Source organism: Prenolepis imparis, unplaced genomic scaffold (assembly GCF_030444845.1).
Source record: "Prenolepis imparis isolate NDT839.2.m4 unplaced genomic scaffold, iyPreImpa1.0 SCAF_9, whole genome shotgun sequence".
Taxonomy (NCBI): domain Eukaryota; kingdom Metazoa; phylum Arthropoda; class Insecta; order Hymenoptera; family Formicidae; genus Prenolepis; species Prenolepis imparis.
Genome location: NW_028141167.1, coordinates 5,340,796 through 5,363,756, shown reverse-complemented (window position 1 = coordinate 5,363,756; position 22,961 = coordinate 5,340,796). Strand labels below are relative to the sequence as shown.

Below are 22,961 nucleotides of genomic sequence, written 5' to 3'. Positions count from 1 at the left end.
CTATCGCTAGCTCGATACTCGATACCCACGACAATTCGCATTTAAAAGATGATACGCGCTAAATTAAAGATCATTATTATCAAATATTTTATCGAGTGTAAGATAATACCGGAGAGAGAGAGATTTTGGTTTAGATTTATCTATAGATATATGTATGTATGTGTGTGGAGTGTAATTGTGTTGTATCTAAGAATATATTTCTATGCAAATATATATTACAAAATAAAAAGTTATACATGTCTCCTAATACATATATATATTTTTACCTGGAATAAAAATAAAAAATTGACAAATTTGATCTAAAATTGATCCAATTTCTAAATTTAAACGTACTTGTTTTCATATGAATGCATTTAAAGTAAGATGTGCGGTGTGACACACATTGATTATTCACGTAAGTGAGATTTGAAATTTCCAATCATAAGATGAACGCGAAAATCCTATCGATGTATTCCTGACATGTAATTTCGGATTTATGCTTCCAACACAAATGCTATACTGATCTCCGAGTGCACTGCATAATGATTCATCGTTAACGAGATGTAAGCCGACCCTTCGCGCTATGATTCTAAAACGGACCCAGGAACCCCTTCGGATCATTACTACTCGTATGTGATCAATAATGAAGTATAATTATTATACCACGGCAACACAACCGTGGATCGTGTTACTCGGCGCAAACACGACCTGTCCAGCTTTAAACAAGCGCAGCGCTTCGGCGTTTCGCTGGCGCGGCATGCGGATTTGCGGAAACGTGCAAATGCATAATTGCCTCTCGCTTACGAATTGGATCAATCAATAGCGCTAATGATGAATTTATTCGCAACCGAGCAATTTTAAAATTCCCACTCGTATTGATCTGAAATTTAATCCGTTAATAATTTATATTCAAAGAATATATATAGTATAATATTTTTCGAATTGCGAGTTCTTTAATAGACATTTTTTGGACAACTTTTGGTACGACAAGGGCTTTAATTTTTTTCGGATGCCAAAACACTATGATTAATGTACCAACTACCGGATTATGAACGCTACACGTTACATGGCCGCTGCATGAATGAAGCTAGACGCAATTGTCAAGCCGGATTATTAAAGCGGCAACTGTAATGTGAGTAAGCGACGTTGGATGCCGAATATCCGCGCGGCTTTAAACCACTCCCTTCGTTCCCCAGCCCGCGGCCGACGCGACGTTACGTCTGGCAATGGTTTCGCTGGGCGGAAACATGTCAAAGAGATACGAAGAGAGTACTATTCGTGCAATTCGTACACGCGACTGTCCTGGTCAATTAGACCACCAAAATAGCGATATTCAACGAAGATGGACATGCGCTAAAAATAAAAATGTCTAAAAATAAAAATTTGCAAAATGCAAAATTTCGATAGACGCGATAGTTAAAGGTAAAATTTTTTTTTTAATTTATAAAAATATCAGAAATTAATATAAAAATTATATAACAAAATCAATATTTTCTTTCTCTAGCTTCCTCTCTCGGACTGTCGTTGCGTAATAAAGAAAAATAAAATAATTGAAATATTCTTAACAAGAATTTCACATTTTTCTCTCTCTCATGCTTTTTATATAATATATTCTGTTAATTATATTTTGCTTTAAAATTACATATTATGTTTAATTTTATATTAGGTATATATTCTCTCAATCATACTATTTTTACAAATAAACTTGTTTGTGTGTGTGTTTAAAAATAAAAAAAACAATACAATATCTTGAATTATTAAAGTGGCGTGTACTTTTAAAAAATTCAAACAATAGTCTAAATATTTCCAAATGATTAAATTATTAAAAACTCAGATCGCATTTTCTACCTCGTATCTGTCTGTTTCTACATATATCATTCTTCTCACGTCAGGATCAAATATCTCGAAGCCGGTCATATACATACATACGCGTATACACGTATATGAGGGAGCATGCATGCGTGTGTGCAATTTCGGAGGTACCGATGCGACGGACGGCACGGACAGACTGCGACGAAGGGTGGGCGAGGTGCGAGGATTAGCAAGCCCTCGAAATTAGGTCGCGCACCGACCTCGTCTCTTACACCCCTTCTCCTCGCAATACGCGTGTTGCAACTCGGCAGGAATTCGCCACATTCGGCATGCGGCGTATCTCGCTTCTCTTTGCGTTCTCTCTAGCAACATCCTCTTTCTCCCTCTCCCATTGAATTGCTTCCGTTTAACCCTTGTACTTCCTGTTTTCCTCCTCCTTTTTATCTCTTTCTTTCTATCGCTTTTTTCCACCCTTTCACTCCTTCTCCCTCCCTTCTCCTTCCCCCTCTCTGTAGTGGCTGTAGCAAACACTAAAGAGCGACAAAAGGCAATCGAGGCCAATGGGGTAGTGGCGCGTACTCGGCGGCCGTTTGATTGACGTCGAAGGGGCGCCGTGCAGCATTGATTGCGCTCATTGTTCCCGGCGGGCGTATATCCTTACACCTGCCCCGATCCCACTCTCACGCCACGTTCAATTCACTGACCATCCCCAGCATTACCACCGACATCGGACAGTCGACGCACCCCGCTCCACCCTTCCATCCCCCTCGACCGGCGCTTCGTCTAAAAAAAAGGCAGAGAAAACGCACACAGATTTCTCTCGTGCGAGCGAGCATCGTGCGAGCGTAAAACGTGCTTCGCATTTTTACCAATCCTCCTAGGCGTCCATCAGGATCAGAATAAATCCTGGATTTATTCCCGGTGCTCAGTAAAAGTGCGTGCCATTTGCAATTTGCTAATTCTTAATCTCGCTTTAATCGTGTTTTTATCGAAGTAAAAGTTAAAATGTAAACAGAGAGATTTCGCTAAAGAATAAAATACGCCAGCATATATGTTGAGCTATTAAAAGATTTAACAATAATAATTTATACATAAAGATTCTTCTTAAATTAGAAAATTTTCTGTTTCGTTTATATATTTCATTTAGTTTGTTTATTTGAACGTCGCAAAATAATATTTTACCCAGATCGCACTTTAAGATCAATATTTGTCTTCTCTTTAAATTTAACTTCAACGAGTAACAAACAAAGTTTATTCCCAGCGACAATTTCGCGATTTCCACGATGCAGCGAAATTAAGAATTTCATCTTGATGAATATCCGGCTAGACGCGATATAGAGATAAAGAAATCTGCGCGAGTAAAAAGTGCTGAGAATTTTGGCAAACGAACAAGAAGAGAAAAATGAGAAACAAAATCGAGCTGAGCGTAGAATCTGAGAAAGACGAGTGCGTTTTTGCTCCAAAAACTCGGCTGCGCGCGCGCGGACTTTTAGGACGCTTTAAAATGGCGAAGAGCTTACGCTGCGAAGCACTTGCGAAGACTATATGCGAGCCAAAAGACAAGAGAAAGAGAGAGAGAGGAAAGGAAACGAAAGAGAAAACAGAGTAGAAAAAGCGAATTCGCTTTAACGACGAGAGAGGCGGAGTTGCTTGCGTTTGCTTGCCATGTGAGAGAGAAGAGAAAGAGAGAAAGAAAAGAGAAAAGGGAGGGAAGTTGAAAGTTTCTCTCATATTTCCAACAATCATTCCGCCTGTCCTTCTCCTCGTCTCCCGTTTTCTATTCGGGAAATTGAAAGGACCAACGCCTTCGCGAAGTCGACACCATTCCCGAGGAGCCAAGGACGGCGCCAAGGGTGAGTAGTGCGAGCACCGCCTCACACTCTTCCGGATTCGTTCTTCCGGCAAAAGTGCAACTGACGGAGAAATTTCAAAACCTCCAGAACGCGATAGTGTCTCGCTGTTGACAACGCGTTGTAAATTCACGTTTCGCTCGCAAGTATCGAAATATTATAGAAAAGGGTGCTACAAACAATTTGAAAGCAAGAATATTATAAGTGTTCGCCCGTGAAAATGTCCCTGATAGAATTTTATAAATGCATATAAGTTCGAAATTGAAAAAATGTGACAACAAATGTCATTGTAAGAAAAGCTGTCAAATATCTGTATAAACTACAAGGGAAAAAGTAATAAAAATAATAAAAGAAAATATTTATGCCTCTCAGAAATTAAATTAATTAACTTTATTTTTTTTTATTTTTTAATTTTAATATCAAAACAATTGTGTTCTAATATTAATTATAATTATAAGATTAAAATATTTACAAAAAAGATGAACTAATTTGACTTGAAAGGCTCATAAAGGTATAAGAATAAAATACACATAACAAAATTAATAGAAAGATGATAAAGAATTTAAAATATGTCTGTATAGAATGTATAAATAATATATGCATTTATATGTACTTATACATATGTGTATGTGTTAAAAAAACATATTTCTTGCACATTCTTCTTTGCAATAATGTCAGTATCCTTTTAAGACAGATTTTTTTCGAGTTAAAAATGTGGAACATACACAGAGCATAAAACGAGATAAAAATAATCTTTTATCTCCTTTTATATCTGAGATGAACCTCAGAGATATCGCCTGCCCGACGCTCGATCTAACACGCTTATCCAAGCTGATCCGGAACTTTTCGCAGCGAATTCGCGCAAAAGTTGCAGACTCCGGTCGCTCGACCAAAGTTTCCTATCGCGCTCTCTCGCTAGAAGCCATGAGATTAGTCGTTCAGTTTTTGAAATGGCCCGCGGAAGCGTTCCTTCGGGGACGCCATCCATGGCCATGTTGAAACTTTCTCAACTTGTTGCCCGCCGCGGAAACTTTTCGCACGAGCTGGAAAATTGCCCGTGTGTCCCTGCACGGCCATAGTTTTTCAGGAACGATCTCCGTCTCGTTCCGAGGCGTCTAAACAACTTTCTCAACTTGTTGCAGTGTTCGACTTCGACTTGTATTTGCACGGAGGCAAGAATAACTCGTTGCGCACCCCTGTGCCCTCCCCTTTTTTCCCTCTTTTTGTGCAAACTAGCACCGATTCTATCAATTCCTAAACTTCCCATGGGCATCAATGTCGTCTTTCGTTTACTAACTCTTGTTTGTTATGTTCTAAAAGGAAATGAAAAATCGACTACTCTGCTAGATTTTTCAGGTTAAAATGGCATTTTATTTTCTTAATATGTAAAAAGGAATTTTGTTAATAATAATAAATTGTAAGTTCCAAAACTAAAAAATTCTGTGGTTCTTTCTTTTAATTATTCTCTTATATATTTAACAATTGCTACTATTTTTAAAGTTTTTCAAAGATATTGAATTTTAGTTATTCAAGTCAACAGTGTAAATGCACTTAAACGATCTTAAATCATTAATATATTTATTACATTATGCAAAATCACGTTTTCGAAAAAAAATCTAAAAATCCACAGTATATTAAATTCTGATGAATCATTCTCGAACACTAGTAAACAGAAGGAAAAGCACTAAGGGAAAGATTCAAGGAATACATTTCACTAGCCGGATCAAATAATTGCCGTCTTGATAGGCAGAGCAAACATTGGGAGCTCTCTTAAGAAGGGGAGAGGGAGAGCGAAAAAAGAGGAAAGGTATGAAAGTTAGTGCGAGGAGGAGATCGACTCTTATCAAGTCCCGCGGTGTTGCCCTCCACCTTTTCTCCGGGATTCGCCCCTCGTCGAGAACTCTCGGAGAGGCAGTCTGCAAATTCAATCTTACCGGAGACCTCTACCCACCTACACAGTTTGTTCCGCCTATTGATTCCTGGTTCGTAGCACGAGCTCCTTTTACCGAACCCACCGATTCGAATGCTTCGTGGCGAGAGAGCGAAATCCAGGCAGATGATAGAAATCCCGCTTGTGTTCGGATTTCGGAGACTGACCGAAGAACCATGAGAGGTTCTCCCAAGAGAAACAACCGCGAGCCGAGAGATTCCCATATCTAATAGTTCTTTCAACGTGTTTTAAAATCTATAATACATTTCCTACCTTAAGTGAAAAGTTTATTGAAAATTTAAAAATTTTATAAGCTCGAAACGGATAAACTCGTCGTAAAGGTTAATTAAAAATTAATTTCAATAAAAAGATATCTCCTTTAATTTGTAGTTAAATAATAAATAAATCCTAATGACGCAACGTGTTATTATATATATATATATATATATATATATATATATATATATATATATATGAAAAAACATAGTCATATTAAATTTTATGTAATTATGAAACTATAAACTACGCACTCACATAAAATGAAATATGCATTAAATAGTACATTAATCCTATATATACACATCAATTACTTTTGTGATAATTGAATTGTAATTAATTTGTGTAATAATTTATATAATAATTTAATTATATGATACGTAAAATTAGAATAACACATCAAAGTAGTCTCGAGAGAGAACAAATGGAAATAATTCGTTCAACGCTCGCGCTTATAAAAAAAAAGATATGTCCAACATTTTAAAGATAATATATCCGGATTATGCAAAATTACGAAAAAGGCAACAGAGTTCGGTATCTACCATATATTATTCTGGTAAAAAATAAAATGTGTCAAACGTGATAAATACGCGACGCTAAAAGCCCGTGCAACTGCGACTGGCAAACGCGGTGCGAAGTGCAAATGCCACCGCGCCATAGACGCATATAATCTACGCGCAATGTGATTAATAATTTGCCGATCGGCATAAGCGGAACCGATTAGCCGGCTTAGCCGAGCGTTATCGTAATAGGGAGCTATTACCCACCGACACCTGCACCCCCTTCACCCCTTTCACACTCTCTTTCTCTCTCTCTCTCTCTCTCTTGCTCTCTATTTCGTTCTCTGTCTCATCTCACCCGCGTTTGTATTCCCTTCGGGTTTCCGTTTATACCTCCTACTTGCTACCCAACTCTATTCGTCTATATGTCGTTTCAACATTACGCTTTCGGCCAGTCACTTTGAGCATCTACCGGCATGTTCAATCTTGCTAGCGCTACCTCGCTCGTCGCGATCTCCTTCTTCTCCAACTCCTCAATTTTCCACGTCAATAGGTAAATCTCTACGAGGACGCGTCATAAAAGCGGGATGTTGACGGGAATCCGACCTGTGCAGCAGCTAAGCTACGCAGTGAGATTTGTATAGATGTTTCGAAATATCTCCATGAGGTCACGAGAAGCATAGAAATCGATGCTACGTCGAATTGGATAAACATGGAAAGGTGTTGTGAACGAAATATCCCACCCAGCAAAAATTTTCACGTATATATTGCGCGACGCGCATATTACATTTTTATATTATAAATATAAAATGAATTCAAGTTTCCTCGCTCGTCGTAAATTACAAAAATTACTAATCTCTCTTTGACGCAATCCGTCCGATTGAATTTCTAGTTAACGACGTCGAATGCGTATACACAATGTGTAATTAATTTTCTGCCAATTAAGGCGGCCGATGCGACGCCTTCGAAAATCGACGCAACGTCGCTTGGGCAAAGCGATGCGCGGAATTTCGCCCGAGAGAGAGCAACGCCAGCGTAATACTCGCGCGGAATTAGTAATTAAGTAGCGTGCACGCGCGTGAGAGAGAGAGAGAGAGAATTCCCGGAAACTGGCCGGCGTGACGGCGAGCGTAATTGCCGGACACCACGATGGAGGATTTCAATTCTCTTTCTCTCTCTCTCTCTCTCTCTCTCTCACTCGCGCATATCGATTTGCATACTTTGTATTTTGTATGCCGCGCGCATGCAATGCACGCGCGACGGCATTACAAAATTCGGTCGAAACACTCGCCGCGTGTTTCTCTCTCTCGAACGTCGTTATAAACGAATTACAATGGGCGCCCGCGCAAATGTCGTTACGAGTTTCGCGTTTTTCCGAGCCCCGCATCTTGTCGCGATCGAGATATTCTATACTATTCTATAGTATTGAGAAGTGAAGGGACGGAGAAGAGAATACCGTTCCGTTTTATACCTATTCGTCTGCAATTTCAATAGTAAATCAGCGCAATTAGCTGCGTTTGTTTCAACGTTTATTAGTTTCTAAATAAATCAAAAGTATTGAGAGAGATAGATGCAAGTTGGGTCGTTAAAGTTTAATCGAGCTTTTAAGAATGGCGACATGGATTTAGACAAAAAAAATTAATATTGACTATAAATTCAAAATGTATCGGAGAATTGGATAGATAGCGCGATTATAAATTGATAGCGATTAATAGCAACATGGATTTAGACTTAAAAATTAATACTGACTATAAATTCAAAAACAATGTATCGGAGAACGAAATAGATAGCACAATAATAAATTGATAGCGAAAAATGGCGACATGGATTTAGACCAAAAAATTAATATCGACTATAAATTCAAAAATAATATCGGAGAATTAAATAGATAACACGATTATAAATTGATAACGATTATTATATCAGAAATCGATCGAGATAGTTTATAGGAGCGCGTGAATTACAAAAAGATTTTATTTATTAAAATTATTTTACGCCGCCGTAACGATCATTTATCCGAATAATAGTAGTTGAGAGTGTAAGTCAATGCAGTTCAAAGTTTAAGCGCGAGCTATGTAGGCTAACTGTACGAACGAGCCGAAATTTATCGCGACTCCTATGACTCGCAGCAAATTTCGCCATAACATTGACACGGAGGATGCAGCTTGGGTGGGTGGAGAGAGTTAATAAACGGGCGCCCGCTAACGATAGAAGAGAGGAGCCGGCAAGTAGTTGCTGACTCGAGCTTTCACGCCCCCGATCAAAGCATTTACGCCGAGAAGTGGGTGTCTCTCGCGCGCGCACCGCACTACACGAGGAGAATAACTTGCCCGACGTATTGGTTGCAACGGCATCGTTCGATCGGCGACACTAGGCACGCTAAGCACGTTGATTAATCCACTTTGGAACTTGTCAAACTGTTTTCCGCTTGATACGACTGGCCGTCAACGTGATATCCCTCGCTTCCGGCCTTCCAATACTGCTGCTTCGAAGTATTCTCGCGCAACGTCTGTCGTGTGTTATGAGTTTGTATCTCCCATATCTATCATGTGTTATATTGAATCTGTCCGTTAACGTTCACCAAAGAATGAGATAGAAATATCGAAATCTCCCCAGCTACTCCCTAGCTATATGTGCGTGTGAGGGTGTGTTGGTGTCCCGCAACTTTATAGATTTCATTCTATCTAGAATATCGTAATCTTATCTCATAAAAGAATATGGTTCTTTTTGCAGGTGCAGCTGCTATACTAACGTCCGCGAGCGGGCACGGCTTCGACGCGCACTTACGCGGCCCTAGTTTCGTGCTGGAACCGCCATCGAGGATCGAATTCTCGAATTCAAGCGGCGCCTGGTTGGATTGCACGGCCTCCGGAAGTCCGCCGCCCAACATCGACTGGTCCACCGCGGACGGGCATCCGGTGAACGATGTGTCGGGCGTGCGGAGAGTGCTCAGAAATGGTACTCTGGTGCTTCTGCCGTTTCCGGCCGCGGCCTATCGACAGGACGTTCATAGCGCCGCGTATAGGTGCGTGGCGAGCAATCCGGTCGGCAGAGTGCTCAGTCGCGATGTACAAGTCAGAGCAGGTGAGCAAAAAATTCATATCGATCCACGAAAATTGTGAAACTCGTCAAACGCTATCAAGGATGATAAAAAAATTTCTTCTCGAATAAAATATTTAAATATATACATATATAAAATATATATAGTTGATTTCTTTTAAGTTGCGTAAAGTATACATGACAAAAATAAAGACCAAAAGTTGATGATTATTATGAAGCAAATCTTCTCATTCATTTGTTGCGCGAGTCCAATTATCGTCAAACGTCGCAAACGTTTTATCGTTCTTGTTGTGGAATCGTTTGCGAGATAACATTGCGACTTTGTTATTAGCGCCGCTCGCCTGCGCAATTACATCCGTTATTTACCGAGGTATCCTTTAATTAAGGAACGGCAAACGCGTAATCGGAATAGCCATCATATTAGAGTTTTGCCCGCGGCCGGGTCATTGGAAAAGTCTATTAAGCGGATTACGCGAATGCCGCGAATATTTGGCGCGAGTCAACAGTAATTGCGACAGCAGAGCGGGCAGGGAAAGAGGGGAAGGGGGTTGCCTCTCACGTGCGATAAAACGCGGAATCGTGGATAGGCCGGTTTCACACAGGCCACAATCGGACCGCGAACGCTCGCATCGTATACGTCCGAATGCAATTGGATTGCCGCAAAAACATTACAATGACACTGCACAAAAGAATTTATATAACATTCCTCTAGCTCCACTTAAAGAAATAATTGACAATACATTTCGATAAAATTGAAAAATAAGGGCATAAACTCGATAGCTTCTTCTCCTTCAACTATAAAAATATATCTATTGATTTTTTATTTGTGAAAAAAAGTTTTCAAACAAGTTATTTTCCGAACAAAATTTAAGTGTACCTTCGTGTCTCTTGCAAAATTATACCATTATCGTAAACTTTAACGGTTGACTATTATCATGTAGGACATGTAGCGGTTCAAAAGTAATATTTCCCAATTGTTTTCCGTAGAGCTGTTTTACCGCGAGAAACATTTCCTCTAAATGGTAGTTTTCACACGCGAACACAATCCAATCGCTCGTGCGGAAAGGAAATGCCGATCGCGCGAAAGGACCAAGTCCCACCCGTGTGAAACAGGCGTGTTAGAGCTGAACGAGGTTCGCCGAGTGCGGGACCAATGCAGATGAGGTGCGAGCAGATCCCTCTTCCGGTCGCGCAGTGCACGGTGTAATTACCTCTAAAAAAAAAGCGCAATCTGAATGCAAATCCGTGGCAGCTGCGAGGTCGACTCGGCGCTTTCAGGATTTTCAACTAACCCCCTCGCGGCCATAAAGTTCTGGCCCGGACGTGTGACCGTTAATTAAAACTTTACTTCCTGCTCTTTCGGTTTAACGAAAGAAATTTCTATCCCCCGCGCGCACGCGCGCGCGCTCAATGAAACGGACGTACTTTACGCGGATGATTTGCGTTAAAAGTTGCGGACGCTATTGTAATAATTTTAGCACGAAAAAGATTCTCAGAAATCTATATATCAGATATATACAGAGCATACGCGAAATAGTTACATGTTGAGAGTTCAAGACTTTAAAATAAGAAATAAATCTTCGCGTAAATGTATGTATCTGATCACTCTAAAATAATATCCACAATTTATCACAAACACGGTACACATCTTGTGCAGAAATTCAACCTCTCTAAAAAATTCCCCCGAGTGTCGCTATCGAGATCCAACGTGATCTTTCTCGCGGGCGTCACAAAACGTACGGAGAAAACGACGGTATGCGAGCGGAAGAAGCAAGAATCAGGAAGCTGAGAGGGAGAAAAACGCGAGACAAAGTCCTCGCGCGATCCGGGAGGTTCGTATACGAGGGAATTCAGAGTGTCGTACCCACGGGGGATAAGGGGAGAGAGGGGGATTGGTCTCCGCGTCGCGGCGTCGCGACGTCGGCCTGTCAGACTGCGCCGTTGGTGGTAGAGCTGGCCGTCGCCCTTGGAATTTCCACGTAAATAAAATCTCCGGAAGAGAGTACGACGGTGCCTCTCGAGAGCGCGAGAGGACGACGACGACGACGACGAACGGACGGACGGAAAAAGAAAAAGGAAGGGGTGATGCGACGCGGCAGACGCGCTGAGGACGACGCCGAGGCGTTCGTTATATTCTCGCGTCGCCTCATGCCTCGGCGCATCCCCGACACCGAGCGACGTCGAGATTCATCCGATGCTTGCGTCGTAACGACGTGTACGTATGTACATAGTGTACGTACACCCGCGAATACAGGGATAACGCGCTTTCACGATGTAGCGAGACGACGGCGGAAGCGCGCGATGTAATTGAAAACGAGACTGTCGGAGTACCTGCTATTGCTTTTTCATTACGACGGCAATTAGAGAGCATAGACACACGAGAATCCCTGTTCCGTTGATTGCGGTGTTGGCTCGACATAATGGTAATCTTTTGTATAGCATCGACCTCTTATAAAACGTCCGAGTTTTATAAGAAAAATTATACATTTTCTTGGAAAGATAAAATATAATTAAAAATCAAAACCCTCCCCAAAAGAGTCATGCAAAATTATACACAGAGAGAATTTTCTCTTAAAATTTACCCTGAAAATCATGGTAATCGTGGAACAATATATGGTATGGAAAGAATTTTATGAGAATTTCTCTGATTAATATTTATCACAATAAAATATAAAACATGATGTTTGATTAATTTTACTATGCAGTTTAATAATTCTCATAAAATTCTTTCCATATCATATATTGTCCCACGATTACCATGATTTTCAAGGTAAATTCTAAAAGAAAATTCTTTCAGTGTATCATCATAATAATTATAGACTTGGCGTATAATATAAAAAATAGTTTTCTTTTGATAAGATATCAATTTCTATTATTAAGCAAAGAAGTTTGAATAAAAATTGCATGCTACATAAGTCATTATTTTGCAATTTGTATACAATTGCTGAAACACATGGCTTTATGCAAAATTTTATTACTGTTTGCAGTGGTGGCTCAGGCATACAAAGTCGACGTGGAGGTGACGGGGGGAGCATCGAGGGGATGTACCGCGATATTACGCTGCATCATACCCAGCTATGTCAAAGATTTGGTGCGCGTCGTATCTTGGCTACATGAGCCTTCGTCCTACATATATCCCTCGCTACAAGGAGGTAAATGTTTATAAGAATCTAGGTACACGGATATTTTATGGACATATTACAATATGCGAAAACGCAAAACTTTAAATACTTTGTGATGTAAAAAATTAACTAAAGAAACTAATTAAATAATCTCAAATGCATAATGTTTCATTATATCCGCATAAAATTGATTTCACACGGTAAAGATTATTCGTAGAAAAATTAATTTTTTGCGATTCCGCGAGATGTATTAGTATAAGAATTAAGTCACATTACGAAGATAAAATGATACACTATACTAGGAACATTTAGATATATTTATAAAAATAAAATTTATTGATTATAATAGTATATATATATGTATATACTAATAATATAAATATTAATATAATATTCAATAAATTTTTTGTTTTTAAAAATATATCCAAATGTTTCCAGTTTAATTAAATATAACTGGCTCTCCGAATAGCTTCGTTAACCGAGCCTTTGTACAACAAAGACTGAGAGATACGAACCAGGGAAATATTTTGGGCGGATTTTTGCTGATAACAGTGGGTGTGTGAATAACGAAAAAAGAATTACATATGCGATGGTGACAATACGAGGCGATTTTAGCGCGGTCACTGGTACGCGATGTTATACTCGGCCATGTGGCCATTGCCTACGAGAACTAAAATTTAATATCCGCCGCGGACGCTCGCCGCTGAAATTTAATATCCACAATAATGCCGGCGTCTCTCCTTCCGCAATGCACGGAGAGAGATGCACGAATCGGGATTGTCGGGGACGCCGACCTCGCCGAGAACATCCGTTCATTAGTAGCACGCAGAGATTAATCAGATTTGCTGTAAACGCTGAGCCGCGTTCCCAGAAAATTGCATACACAAGAGGACGCGAGATAGAGAAGAGTTGTACATGTTAATTAAACACTTTGCGTTCCGCAATTTTATTAATAGTCGTAATTAGCAATCATTAAGTTGAAATTCTAGTTACAACAAAAGTATTGTGTCTGTACCATATAATGCTTATGGATTTTCGTTTATAAAGGCATAGCAATCTCTAAAAGAGAGAGAGTCATCTTAATAAATTGTAAATACAAAACAATTTTAATATTATAATTGGAATAATTATTTCAATGTAATAATTTTTATATATTGTACGCGATTTTTCCCCTCCACCGTATGCGTTGTCGCGATTGTGTCGATATCAGTTAGAACTAGTAATTCGCTGCATTATATATAACTCCCGGCTTATCTACGCACGTACATGTACATGTATCTATCTTGAATGGAATCACGTGGCTATAGGCTCTTTGTCGAATGTAATACCTAAACTACATAGACCATTCAGTCCACCTGATTTGGCGGGCAATCTATTCAGAAGGCTGCCTTATCTCGCAGCTGCTGCTCTTACCCTATTCTATCATGTCTCACTGAGTATTCATGTATAACCTATATACCGCGGCAAGAGTATAGAGACGCATCTCTCATGCGCAAAATATCTTCGTACATAAACGCAAAAATATTTCGTCGCCTCTGTTTTTATTTTATATTTCGTATTGAATGTATAGAAAACTTTTGACTACGCTACCAATCTACCGAAAAATATTTTGGCAACAGTCTCTGTGACGAATTAAAAGTGAATTCTTTTTATCAAAGAGATTTCACACAATGCATTGCAATATTAAAGAAAACTCCCAAAAATTTCTGAAGAAATAAGAATTCACAAAGAGAGAAAATAACGAGATTCGTTAATTAGTTGTTTCAAGTTCGTTTTTCAAGCACGCTTTTTAAACTTCAGTATTAGATATTTCTATAAGTATACTTTTCATTAGATACTCTTTCAATTTATCCAAACATTAATTATTCAAATCAATAGTGAGACAAAATAAAATAAAATAAAAATAGCTTTTACGAAAGCATACAATATTTAAAATTCAATCTATTTTGCAGATAAAAAACTGGAATAATTTTGATATTAATCGGATTAATTTATATTTGCAATTCTCGTACTGTATAGATACGACGTATACTTAACATTGTGCACGCAAAATCTAATCACGGATTCGTAGATCCCAAAAAGATTCGAGTTTCTAGGGCAACTGTTTAGGATAATTGTGGTCGTTAAGCGTCGTACCCGGGCTTATCTAAGGAAACCTTGAGTTTAGTTTGGGCAAGAACGGGGTACTCCTACGTCACGTAGATCGGACAAGGGTGAAACCGCGGAATTAGCGTAATTATCGTGCAAGCGAGTACAGTCGTGTCCCCCCAAAAATATCGTAATCCGGCAGGGTGTGGCGTTATCGCGATCGTTAAAGATAATACTGCACGGTTTAATCGGGAAAATATTGATCCCAATTATTGCTGCCGCGCATTCAGATATGAATAATACGACGCGATTAGGAAGTCGTGTATTATTCATGCACGTTGAGCGGAACTCTACCGAAACATTTCCGGCTCGCGAATTTTGCGACTAATTGCGAAACAAAATATAATATTAAATAGAAAAAAATAGCAACAATTAATAATTTAATAGAATTATAATATATAGTATAATATACAGGATGATTTCATACTTGTAAAATTTTTATCGGTCAGAAATATTTTCGCGAATTTATATCTATTTTTTATTATCAGTAAAACTTTCGAGAAACTACATCTTAATATTTCAAGCTAAAATATATAAGCCTTTATAAAAAAAATTTGATAGAAAATATTTTACTATTTATGTAAGTTTTCTAGGACATATTCTGTATAACATCCTGTATATCGTACGATCTTCTTTCGATACGTTTGACATTTCATGATGGCTTTCGATCGCTACATTTTATAGATGGCAAGTTCCACCTGCTTCCCACGGGAGAGCTTCTGGTACACAGCCTCGAGTTCAGCGACCAGCTGAACGGCTATAGATGCCGTACGATGCACCGTCTCACGAGACAAGTGGTCGTTAGCTCTATGGCCAACATTAGGATAGCAGGTGAGTCTCGGTAACGTCGATAAGTTTTAAAGGAAACTACTGTGCGCATCGCTGGGAAATGCTTGTGACGCACTGAGTTTTCTGCATTCTGCTTCACAGATCACAGAGGCGTAATGCCTCCCGTGATACTCGAAAATTCCGGCGTCGTTCACGTCGCCCAAGACGAGTCTACGTCATTAGTCTGCGTAGCGCAAGCCTGCCCTTCGCCTGAATATCGGTAAGTGTTTGCGAAAACCCTCCATACGCGCGTCTCGCGAAAGAAAATACTCTTATCGCTAAAGCCTAATCGTGATTTTCAAATCGCTTCTTATTTTGTTGAAGTTTCATTTATTTTTAAAAATTAATAAATTTTATCGTGTGCAAGAAATCAGGAAATATTAGATAAGCGTTCATTTTGCAATCGTTTCGCGAGAATCTGTATATTCAATATGAGTAATTATGTTGTGCCTAATTGTAAGATATGATAGCAAATAGAGAAAATTAATTTTTAATCATGATATGTCACATTTGTGACATCGTAATAGAAAAAGCAAGAATTGAAAAATTGATTTAAAATATTTTTAAAAATACTTTCTCAATATTGTTGTTGTGTTAAAAGTTTTATTTATTTTTAATAGTTGTCAACAAAATTTTCTAATTTTTAAAAATAAATAAAACTAACACAACACAGATACTGAGAAAATATTCTAAAAATATTTTAAATCAATTTTTTGATTGGACATTCATTCATCAATCCAGTATAGGTATATATGTATATACACAGAGAGAATTTTCTCTAAAAATTTACCCTGAAAATCATGGTAATCGTGAAACAATATGGTATGGAAAGAATTTTATGAGAATTTCTCTGATTAATATTTATCACAATAAAAATAATATCTATCACAATAAAATATAAAATATGTTTGATTAATTTTACTATGCATTTTATATATATTTTATTGTGATAGATATTATTATTTTTATTGTGATAAATATTAATCAGAGAAATTCTCATAAAATTCTTTCCATACCATATTGTCCCACGATTACCATGATTTTCAGGGTAAATTCTAAGAGAAAATTCTCTCACAATCAGTGTACATATAAACGCTTCGAAGAACTCATGCGCGCATATATAGTAGAGGCAGGTCAGTTACGCGCCACGAACACATGACTATGCGATCAGCTGATCGCCTGTGCATCGCCGGTCGACTGCCTGTAATAGCCTTAGTTCTCCCGATACGAGATCACGTTTAATACGATCATTGATATCTCAAATCTATACTATTGTACACGTTATAAATAAGATAATATAGACTAGAAAATTGAGAATTTTGTCGCATATGACAAACATCGAAATAACCATTTTTTTCTATCGAAATCGAAAATATCAATTAATTATTACAAATTAATATTGTGCTATGCGAAAAGACATATTTTCTTTCTTTCAAATTATTTATTTAAATTTATAATTAATTTGATATCTATTTGTATATATAATTTTATAATTTTATATCTGTCTCTTTTTTTGCTTTTTCGCGAATTATATTTAAATTATGTAAAAATGAATATCTATTAATATTATTTTGTAAAATTTCAATTCGTTGTTAAATAATTAATGTTACAAATCTTTTCAATAAATTTATGCCTTATAAATTTTTTTAATTGAAATATTTTTATTGCAATGCCCTATATACTATAGCGTCACGTTGAATATATTCGAAAATCAGATGGCTGAAGTCATTATCATTAGAGATCGAAATAAATCGTATATTTTATCATCTACTACGCAAAATATATTAATGACAAGAGATCTGTCAAAATGCAATTAATAACTATGCTAATTATAACTTTGCAGTCAAATGCTATCGATTGAATAAATTGGGTTGAGTCGCGAATCATTGCAAATTAAAAATTAAATAAATCAGTTTGCATAATCTCAAAATTTGCTCAATCCATAACACAATACATTTTCAATTCTCAAAAATGTTATTTTATTTCTGTAAAGTTATTGATTTATTTTTAAAACGTTAGAATTTTTTTGAAAAAGAATTAGAAACTTTATCAATCAAGTTCAAGGAAATAATCAAAATGCAGGCTGCTAATTTCACAAAATTAAATCACTACATTTTTAGACAAATTAAAATATTCTTTAAATAATATAATTGAAATTTTATATATATATATATATATATATATATATATATATATTTGTGTAGAGCCGAGAAAGATTGTATTTTTTATTCGATTGAATTGTTAGATTTTTTAAGTTTTGTTTTGTTTCAAAATGGACTGAACAAAATTCGCGCTGCTAATTATTCATATAAATAACAAGAAAAATAGACTCATCAGTCGTTGACATCAAAGGTGTCGTACACAAGCAAGATTTGCAAGCTCCTCGGTGCCGCTTTTATCCTTATTTCGATGTTTGACATCAGCTCAGCTTCTCACATGAAGAACACTCACTCGCACGAATTTCGAATCGATCGGAAAATTATAACTAATTACGATCGCGCTCACTAATTAACACGATAGCCGGATCGTTGGGCGCTTCATTGGTCACTTCCGACACGTCTATCTATACGCGCCGATTCCCGGAAGACTAATTACTATCACCCCGTATATGTATATCTACGAATTGAAATACGCGGCACACGATAACTTTGACTCTCCCGAAAAGTTTCGTCCCAATGATTCTTTTAATATTTTAGCATTCCCGATAGTGTTCGTAACGCGACGCGATACCACTTTAGCTTTTTAGGTTATAAAATGCCGGCGTAATACTTAAGCTCAATTTTTGTCTACACGCAACGACCGATTTGTTAAAGCAGTGTCTACAATGAGAATTTAAGACGTAAAATGTAAGAAATTAACAGTTCAATATGAAGAATAATCGAACATGATTAACTAATTTCTTACGTCTTACGTCTTGAATTCTCGTTGCAGAGACACCGCTTAAAACTTTCCATGCAACAGGCTTGAACAGACACAGAAAACTGACGAAGCTCGGTCCTCTTCCCTCCCACCACCACCCTATACAGTTGCTTCGAGAAAAAGAAAATACGACGCGCAACGAGCGTCCGAGACGTGTTTATGTATTTGTACGTGTATGTACTATTCGGTACACAGAGTCTCGTCATATATATAATACTTGAGACGACGATTCTTAAAATCTGATAATATAACGCGAGCAATACGGAGAATTAGCAAGCCGGTTTTTCAAATTTGTTCAACGAAAACGATAGCAATTTTACGTGCCTATAAAACGATTCGAATGCTGAATTTATATATAGAAATTGTAATCTTTATTTCTCGACATTTTTACATCTTTATTGTACGCCAGGAAATGTAAAAAATTATAATGTGCGTATATGCGTCATATACGAAAGAATTGTAGTCTCCTATTTAAATCGAAATTCAACGATCCATAAATGTCTTTCTGAAAAAAGGTAAATAAGAATTTCTCACTCACCACGATCGATTCGCAACAGCCGGAGTTAATTACGATGAAACTACGGTGATCTGTAACACACAAATATAAGATCGAAATTATAGCAACGTGTAAAAAATAATTAAAATTTTCAAATAATTATAATTGTACAATATAATAAACAGATATATTATTATTTGATAGAATAATAATATATATTATATTTTCGAAAGAAGATTATTTCTCTTAAATACAAACTTTTATAAAAAAGAGAGATGCGTAAAGATCTTTTTTTCTAATTTCATTTAAATCAAATAAATAAATCTAATGAATAAGAATAGAACAGTTTAATCGCGTGTGCGATTAAAAAGAAAATATAAATAATAGATTTATATTTACCCTAAAGTTGTTCCGCTGTCGCCCGATGCCTCCCCAGGCCTCCTCCTCCTCTCTAGGTGTCATCATCAGGTCGTCGTTATCCTCAGTATTTTTTTCTGTGGAAGACGAATCTCCGCGTCGGGAACTGTCCTCGTAGAAGCTTCGAAACACTCGCGTTACTTTTTTTCGTTCGCGACGCGCGGCGACGCCCGGGTTTTATAGCTGTCACATCTTCGACGCGTTTCGGTGAAACGCGAGAAACGCGAGAGCTTATTCGCGCGCGAACCGATGCTCCTTTTTGGCGTCGCTTTTTTCAAGGCCCACTTATCGGAGGGCCTTATCGAACGACGATGACGACTTGCCCCGCGACGCACTCAGGAGTCGCCGATATTCCCCAATTGGCCACTTCACTATATTTTATGTTTCACTGAATATTCGACGATGCACGAGAAAATTTTAAAGAGCAACGTATGTTGAAATATGATACAGTAGCAACGATAAGATGGCGGCGCGACCGTTGTCGTAGTCGATCTTGACGATTTTTACGAGAATTACGAGCCTTACTCGTCGCGTGACGATACTTGGACACGATGATTCGGAAGTACGACCGGAAAGGCGCAATCGCCCGCTTAGAATACGATCGACAACGCCGAAAAAGTCGGTCAATTTCGCGTCGAAAGGCGCACGGTAATACTCGCGATCTACCCTCGTACACTTGCACGCATGAACTTGCAGCGGCTCGAGTCGGAGCTGTGACGTCACGCGGCGTGACGTCACGCGATCTATCGAAGGAATGAAGAATAACAATAATAAGATGGCGGCGCGACCGTTGTCGTAGTCGATCTTGACGATTTTTACGAGAATTACGAGCCTTACTCGTCGCGTGACGATACTTGGACACGATGATTCGGAAGTACGACCGGAAAGGCGCAATCGCCCGCTTAGAATACGATCGACAACGCCGAAAAAGTCGGTCAATTTCGCGTCGAAAGGCGCACGGTAATACTCGCGATCCACCCTCGTACACTCGCCCGCATGAACTTGCAGCGGCTCGAGTCGGAGCTGCGACGTCACGCGGCGTGACGTCACGCGATCTATCGAAGGAATGAAGTTGATACAATACCAATAATAAGATGGCAGCACGACCGTTGTCGTAGTCGATCTTGACGATTTTTACGAGAATTACGAGCCTTACTCGTCGCGTGACGATACTTGGACACGATGATTCGGAAGTACGACCGGAAAGGCGCAATCGCCCGCTTAGAATACGATCGACAACACCGAAAAACTCAGTAAATTTCGCGTCGAAAGGCGCACGGTAATACTCGCGATCCACCCTCGTACACTTGCCCGCATGAACTTGCAGCGGCTCGAGTCGGAGCTGCGACGTCACGCGGCGTGACGTCATGCGATCTATCGAAAGAATGAAGTTGAGCGAGATTCAACGAAATCAATCTCGCTCGTGCGATCGCGATCACGATGTCGTTACACGCGACGCGATCGAATTCATACGATAATTAAGGACGTGAAGACGCTAATTAATACTAATTGTAAGTAGCAATCAGTATTACCTATTCTTGTAATGTCTATGCAAAATTTATATCGCATTTATCTAGAGGAGATAAATAGAATATGTAAAATATTTAACATACACATTCTTGTAATGGCTATGTAAAATTTATATCGCATTTTATACTTTGTATAAACTTTTACTTCAAATATTATTAAGACTGCCTAATAATGTTCTAACATTATATAGGCAATCTTAAAAATATTTGAAGTAAAAGTTTATACAGAGTATAAAATGCGATATAAATTTTACATAACCATTACAAGAATGTGTGTACCTATGTTAAATATTTTATATATTCTCTTTATTAAAGTTTATTAAGATTCTTTTTTATATAACGCATATACACCACACATTATAATTCTATATATTTCCTGACGTGTAATTAAATTATAAGAATGTATTAGAGAAACAAAGATTACAATTTCTCTATATAGAAATACTAACCTTTAAATTAGTATTCATTTAGCATATATGGTAAATATGTGTTTTACATTTTTCAAAACATACAAACTGAAAACAAATTTCTTATATGTACAGATATGATATAGATAAATTGTCACAGATTGCACAGATATATGATATAGATATATGATTTAGATAAATTGTCAAAAATTGTTATTAATGATTTTTTAAAAAAGAAGATTTTGAAAATTAAAATATAAAAATATTGAAACATTAGCTTTACGAGCAAATAACACATAGAAGAAATAACATATAAAAGATTAGAATGTTTTAATTCAATATCGAAAAAAATTGAAATATATACAGGTATATAAGTATATGTATAGAATGATTTTGCTTTTATAATCAAATATATTTAAATTACAAATATATACATATATATGCAGAATGTCTCGGATCACTGAATATTTATTTAAGAGCAGATTTTCCGGCCAATTTAAAGGCGAGCTTTTCTTAACGAAAATGTCGAGAGAGATCATTGCTTTTTATAGGTTCTTAATTTTTTCTATCATATGTATATCTTTGTAACTAAGCTTCAAATTCTTTTTAATTAACTTCAGCTGTAATTAATTAAACTATATAAAGTTATTAAAGTATTTTTTTAACTATACAAAATTTAGTTTAGCAAAAAATCTTTTATTCAATCGCTTACATCTCAGAAATTATTCATGCCTAACATTTTTGTTAAAAAAAAACTCCAAATTGATCAGAGAATCTGTCTTAAAAGAATATCCAGTAGTTTTGGAACCTTTATACAATAATAATATTTATTAAAAATATAATATTAAAAATATAAATATGTATATATTTCTATATAAATATAGTATGTATATTTATAATTTATATTTTTAATATTATATTTTTAATAAATATTAAAAAATATATTATAAATATATTTTTACATACAATCCTCACAATAATTAAGGGATCAAAAAGAATTGTTAAATAATAAGCAAATTTTAAATATCTGTAACTTTGTTTAAAAAAATGAGAATTTAAATTTTAAAGAAGGATTTCAAAGCTTGAAATCTCTACTTTCAAGAGGTCACAGCTGTTTTTCATTTTTTTTCAATTCTGATATTTTTTTACATACAGAAAACAACGATTTTAACGAAATGAAAATTTTTCTTCTCACTGTATAGACGTATCGCATGCACAAAAAGCTTTGAAACAATTTTTTTACTTCGCATTAAAGCCTGAAGTTTTCTCTGCAAAATCGATTTAAAAGTTTAAATTTCGATTTTTCCTTATCAAGTTATCAAGAATTGAAGAGAAAAATGGTCATTTTCACTTTGATTGTTCATAATTCGTCAAAAATCATCGTACAGCAATTTTAAAACTGGATTCTTAAAGCTGAATCTTTGCTCTATAGTATGATATAGTGGCCGAACTTTTTTTTAACTCGTGAGAACAAAGATTTCAGCTTTAAGAATCCAGTTTTAAAATTGCTGTACGATAATTTTTAACGGAGTTATGAACGATCAAAGTGAAAATTACCATTTTCTCTTAATTCTCGATAACTTAATAAGGAAAAATCGGAATTTAAATTTTAAAAAACGATTTTGCAGGGAAAACTTCAGGCTTTAACGCGAAGAAGTCAAACAATTTTTTCAAATCTTTTTGTGCAT

The 22,961-nt window shown here is 37.0% G+C and overlaps 2 protein-coding genes across 12 annotated transcripts in view; one reads left to right on the top strand and one right to left on the bottom strand.

The window, feature by feature from the left end:
* The window catches only part of LOC145940867 (uncharacterized), a 118,556-nt gene extending 97,850 nt beyond the window's left edge, over nt 1-20,706 (bottom strand). The window contains exons 1-2 of the mRNA XM_083046503.1: nt 19,320-20,706; nt 18,963-19,012 (exon numbers count right to left, since the gene is read on the bottom strand). Of these exons, the coding sequence (XP_082902629.1) occupies nt 19,723-20,706 (984 nt within the window). The 3' untranslated portion in view covers nt 18,963-19,012; nt 19,320-19,722. The remainder of the gene's footprint in view (nt 1-18,962; nt 19,013-19,319) is intronic.
* Nucleotides 1-22,961, top strand: part of Dscam2 (Down syndrome cell adhesion molecule 2) — a 90,656-nt gene that overhangs the window by 41,800 nt on the left and 25,895 nt on the right. For all 11 annotated transcript variants that reach the window (XM_083046353.1, XM_083046349.1, XM_083046352.1 and 8 more), the window contains exons 2-5: nt 9,081-9,431; nt 12,395-12,559; nt 15,362-15,508; nt 15,608-15,725. In XM_083046353.1, coding sequence (XP_082902479.1) covers nt 9,081-9,431; nt 12,395-12,559; nt 15,362-15,508; nt 15,608-15,725 — 781 coding nt within the window. The remainder of the gene's footprint in view (nt 1-9,080; nt 9,432-12,394; nt 12,560-15,361; nt 15,509-15,607; nt 15,726-22,961) is intronic.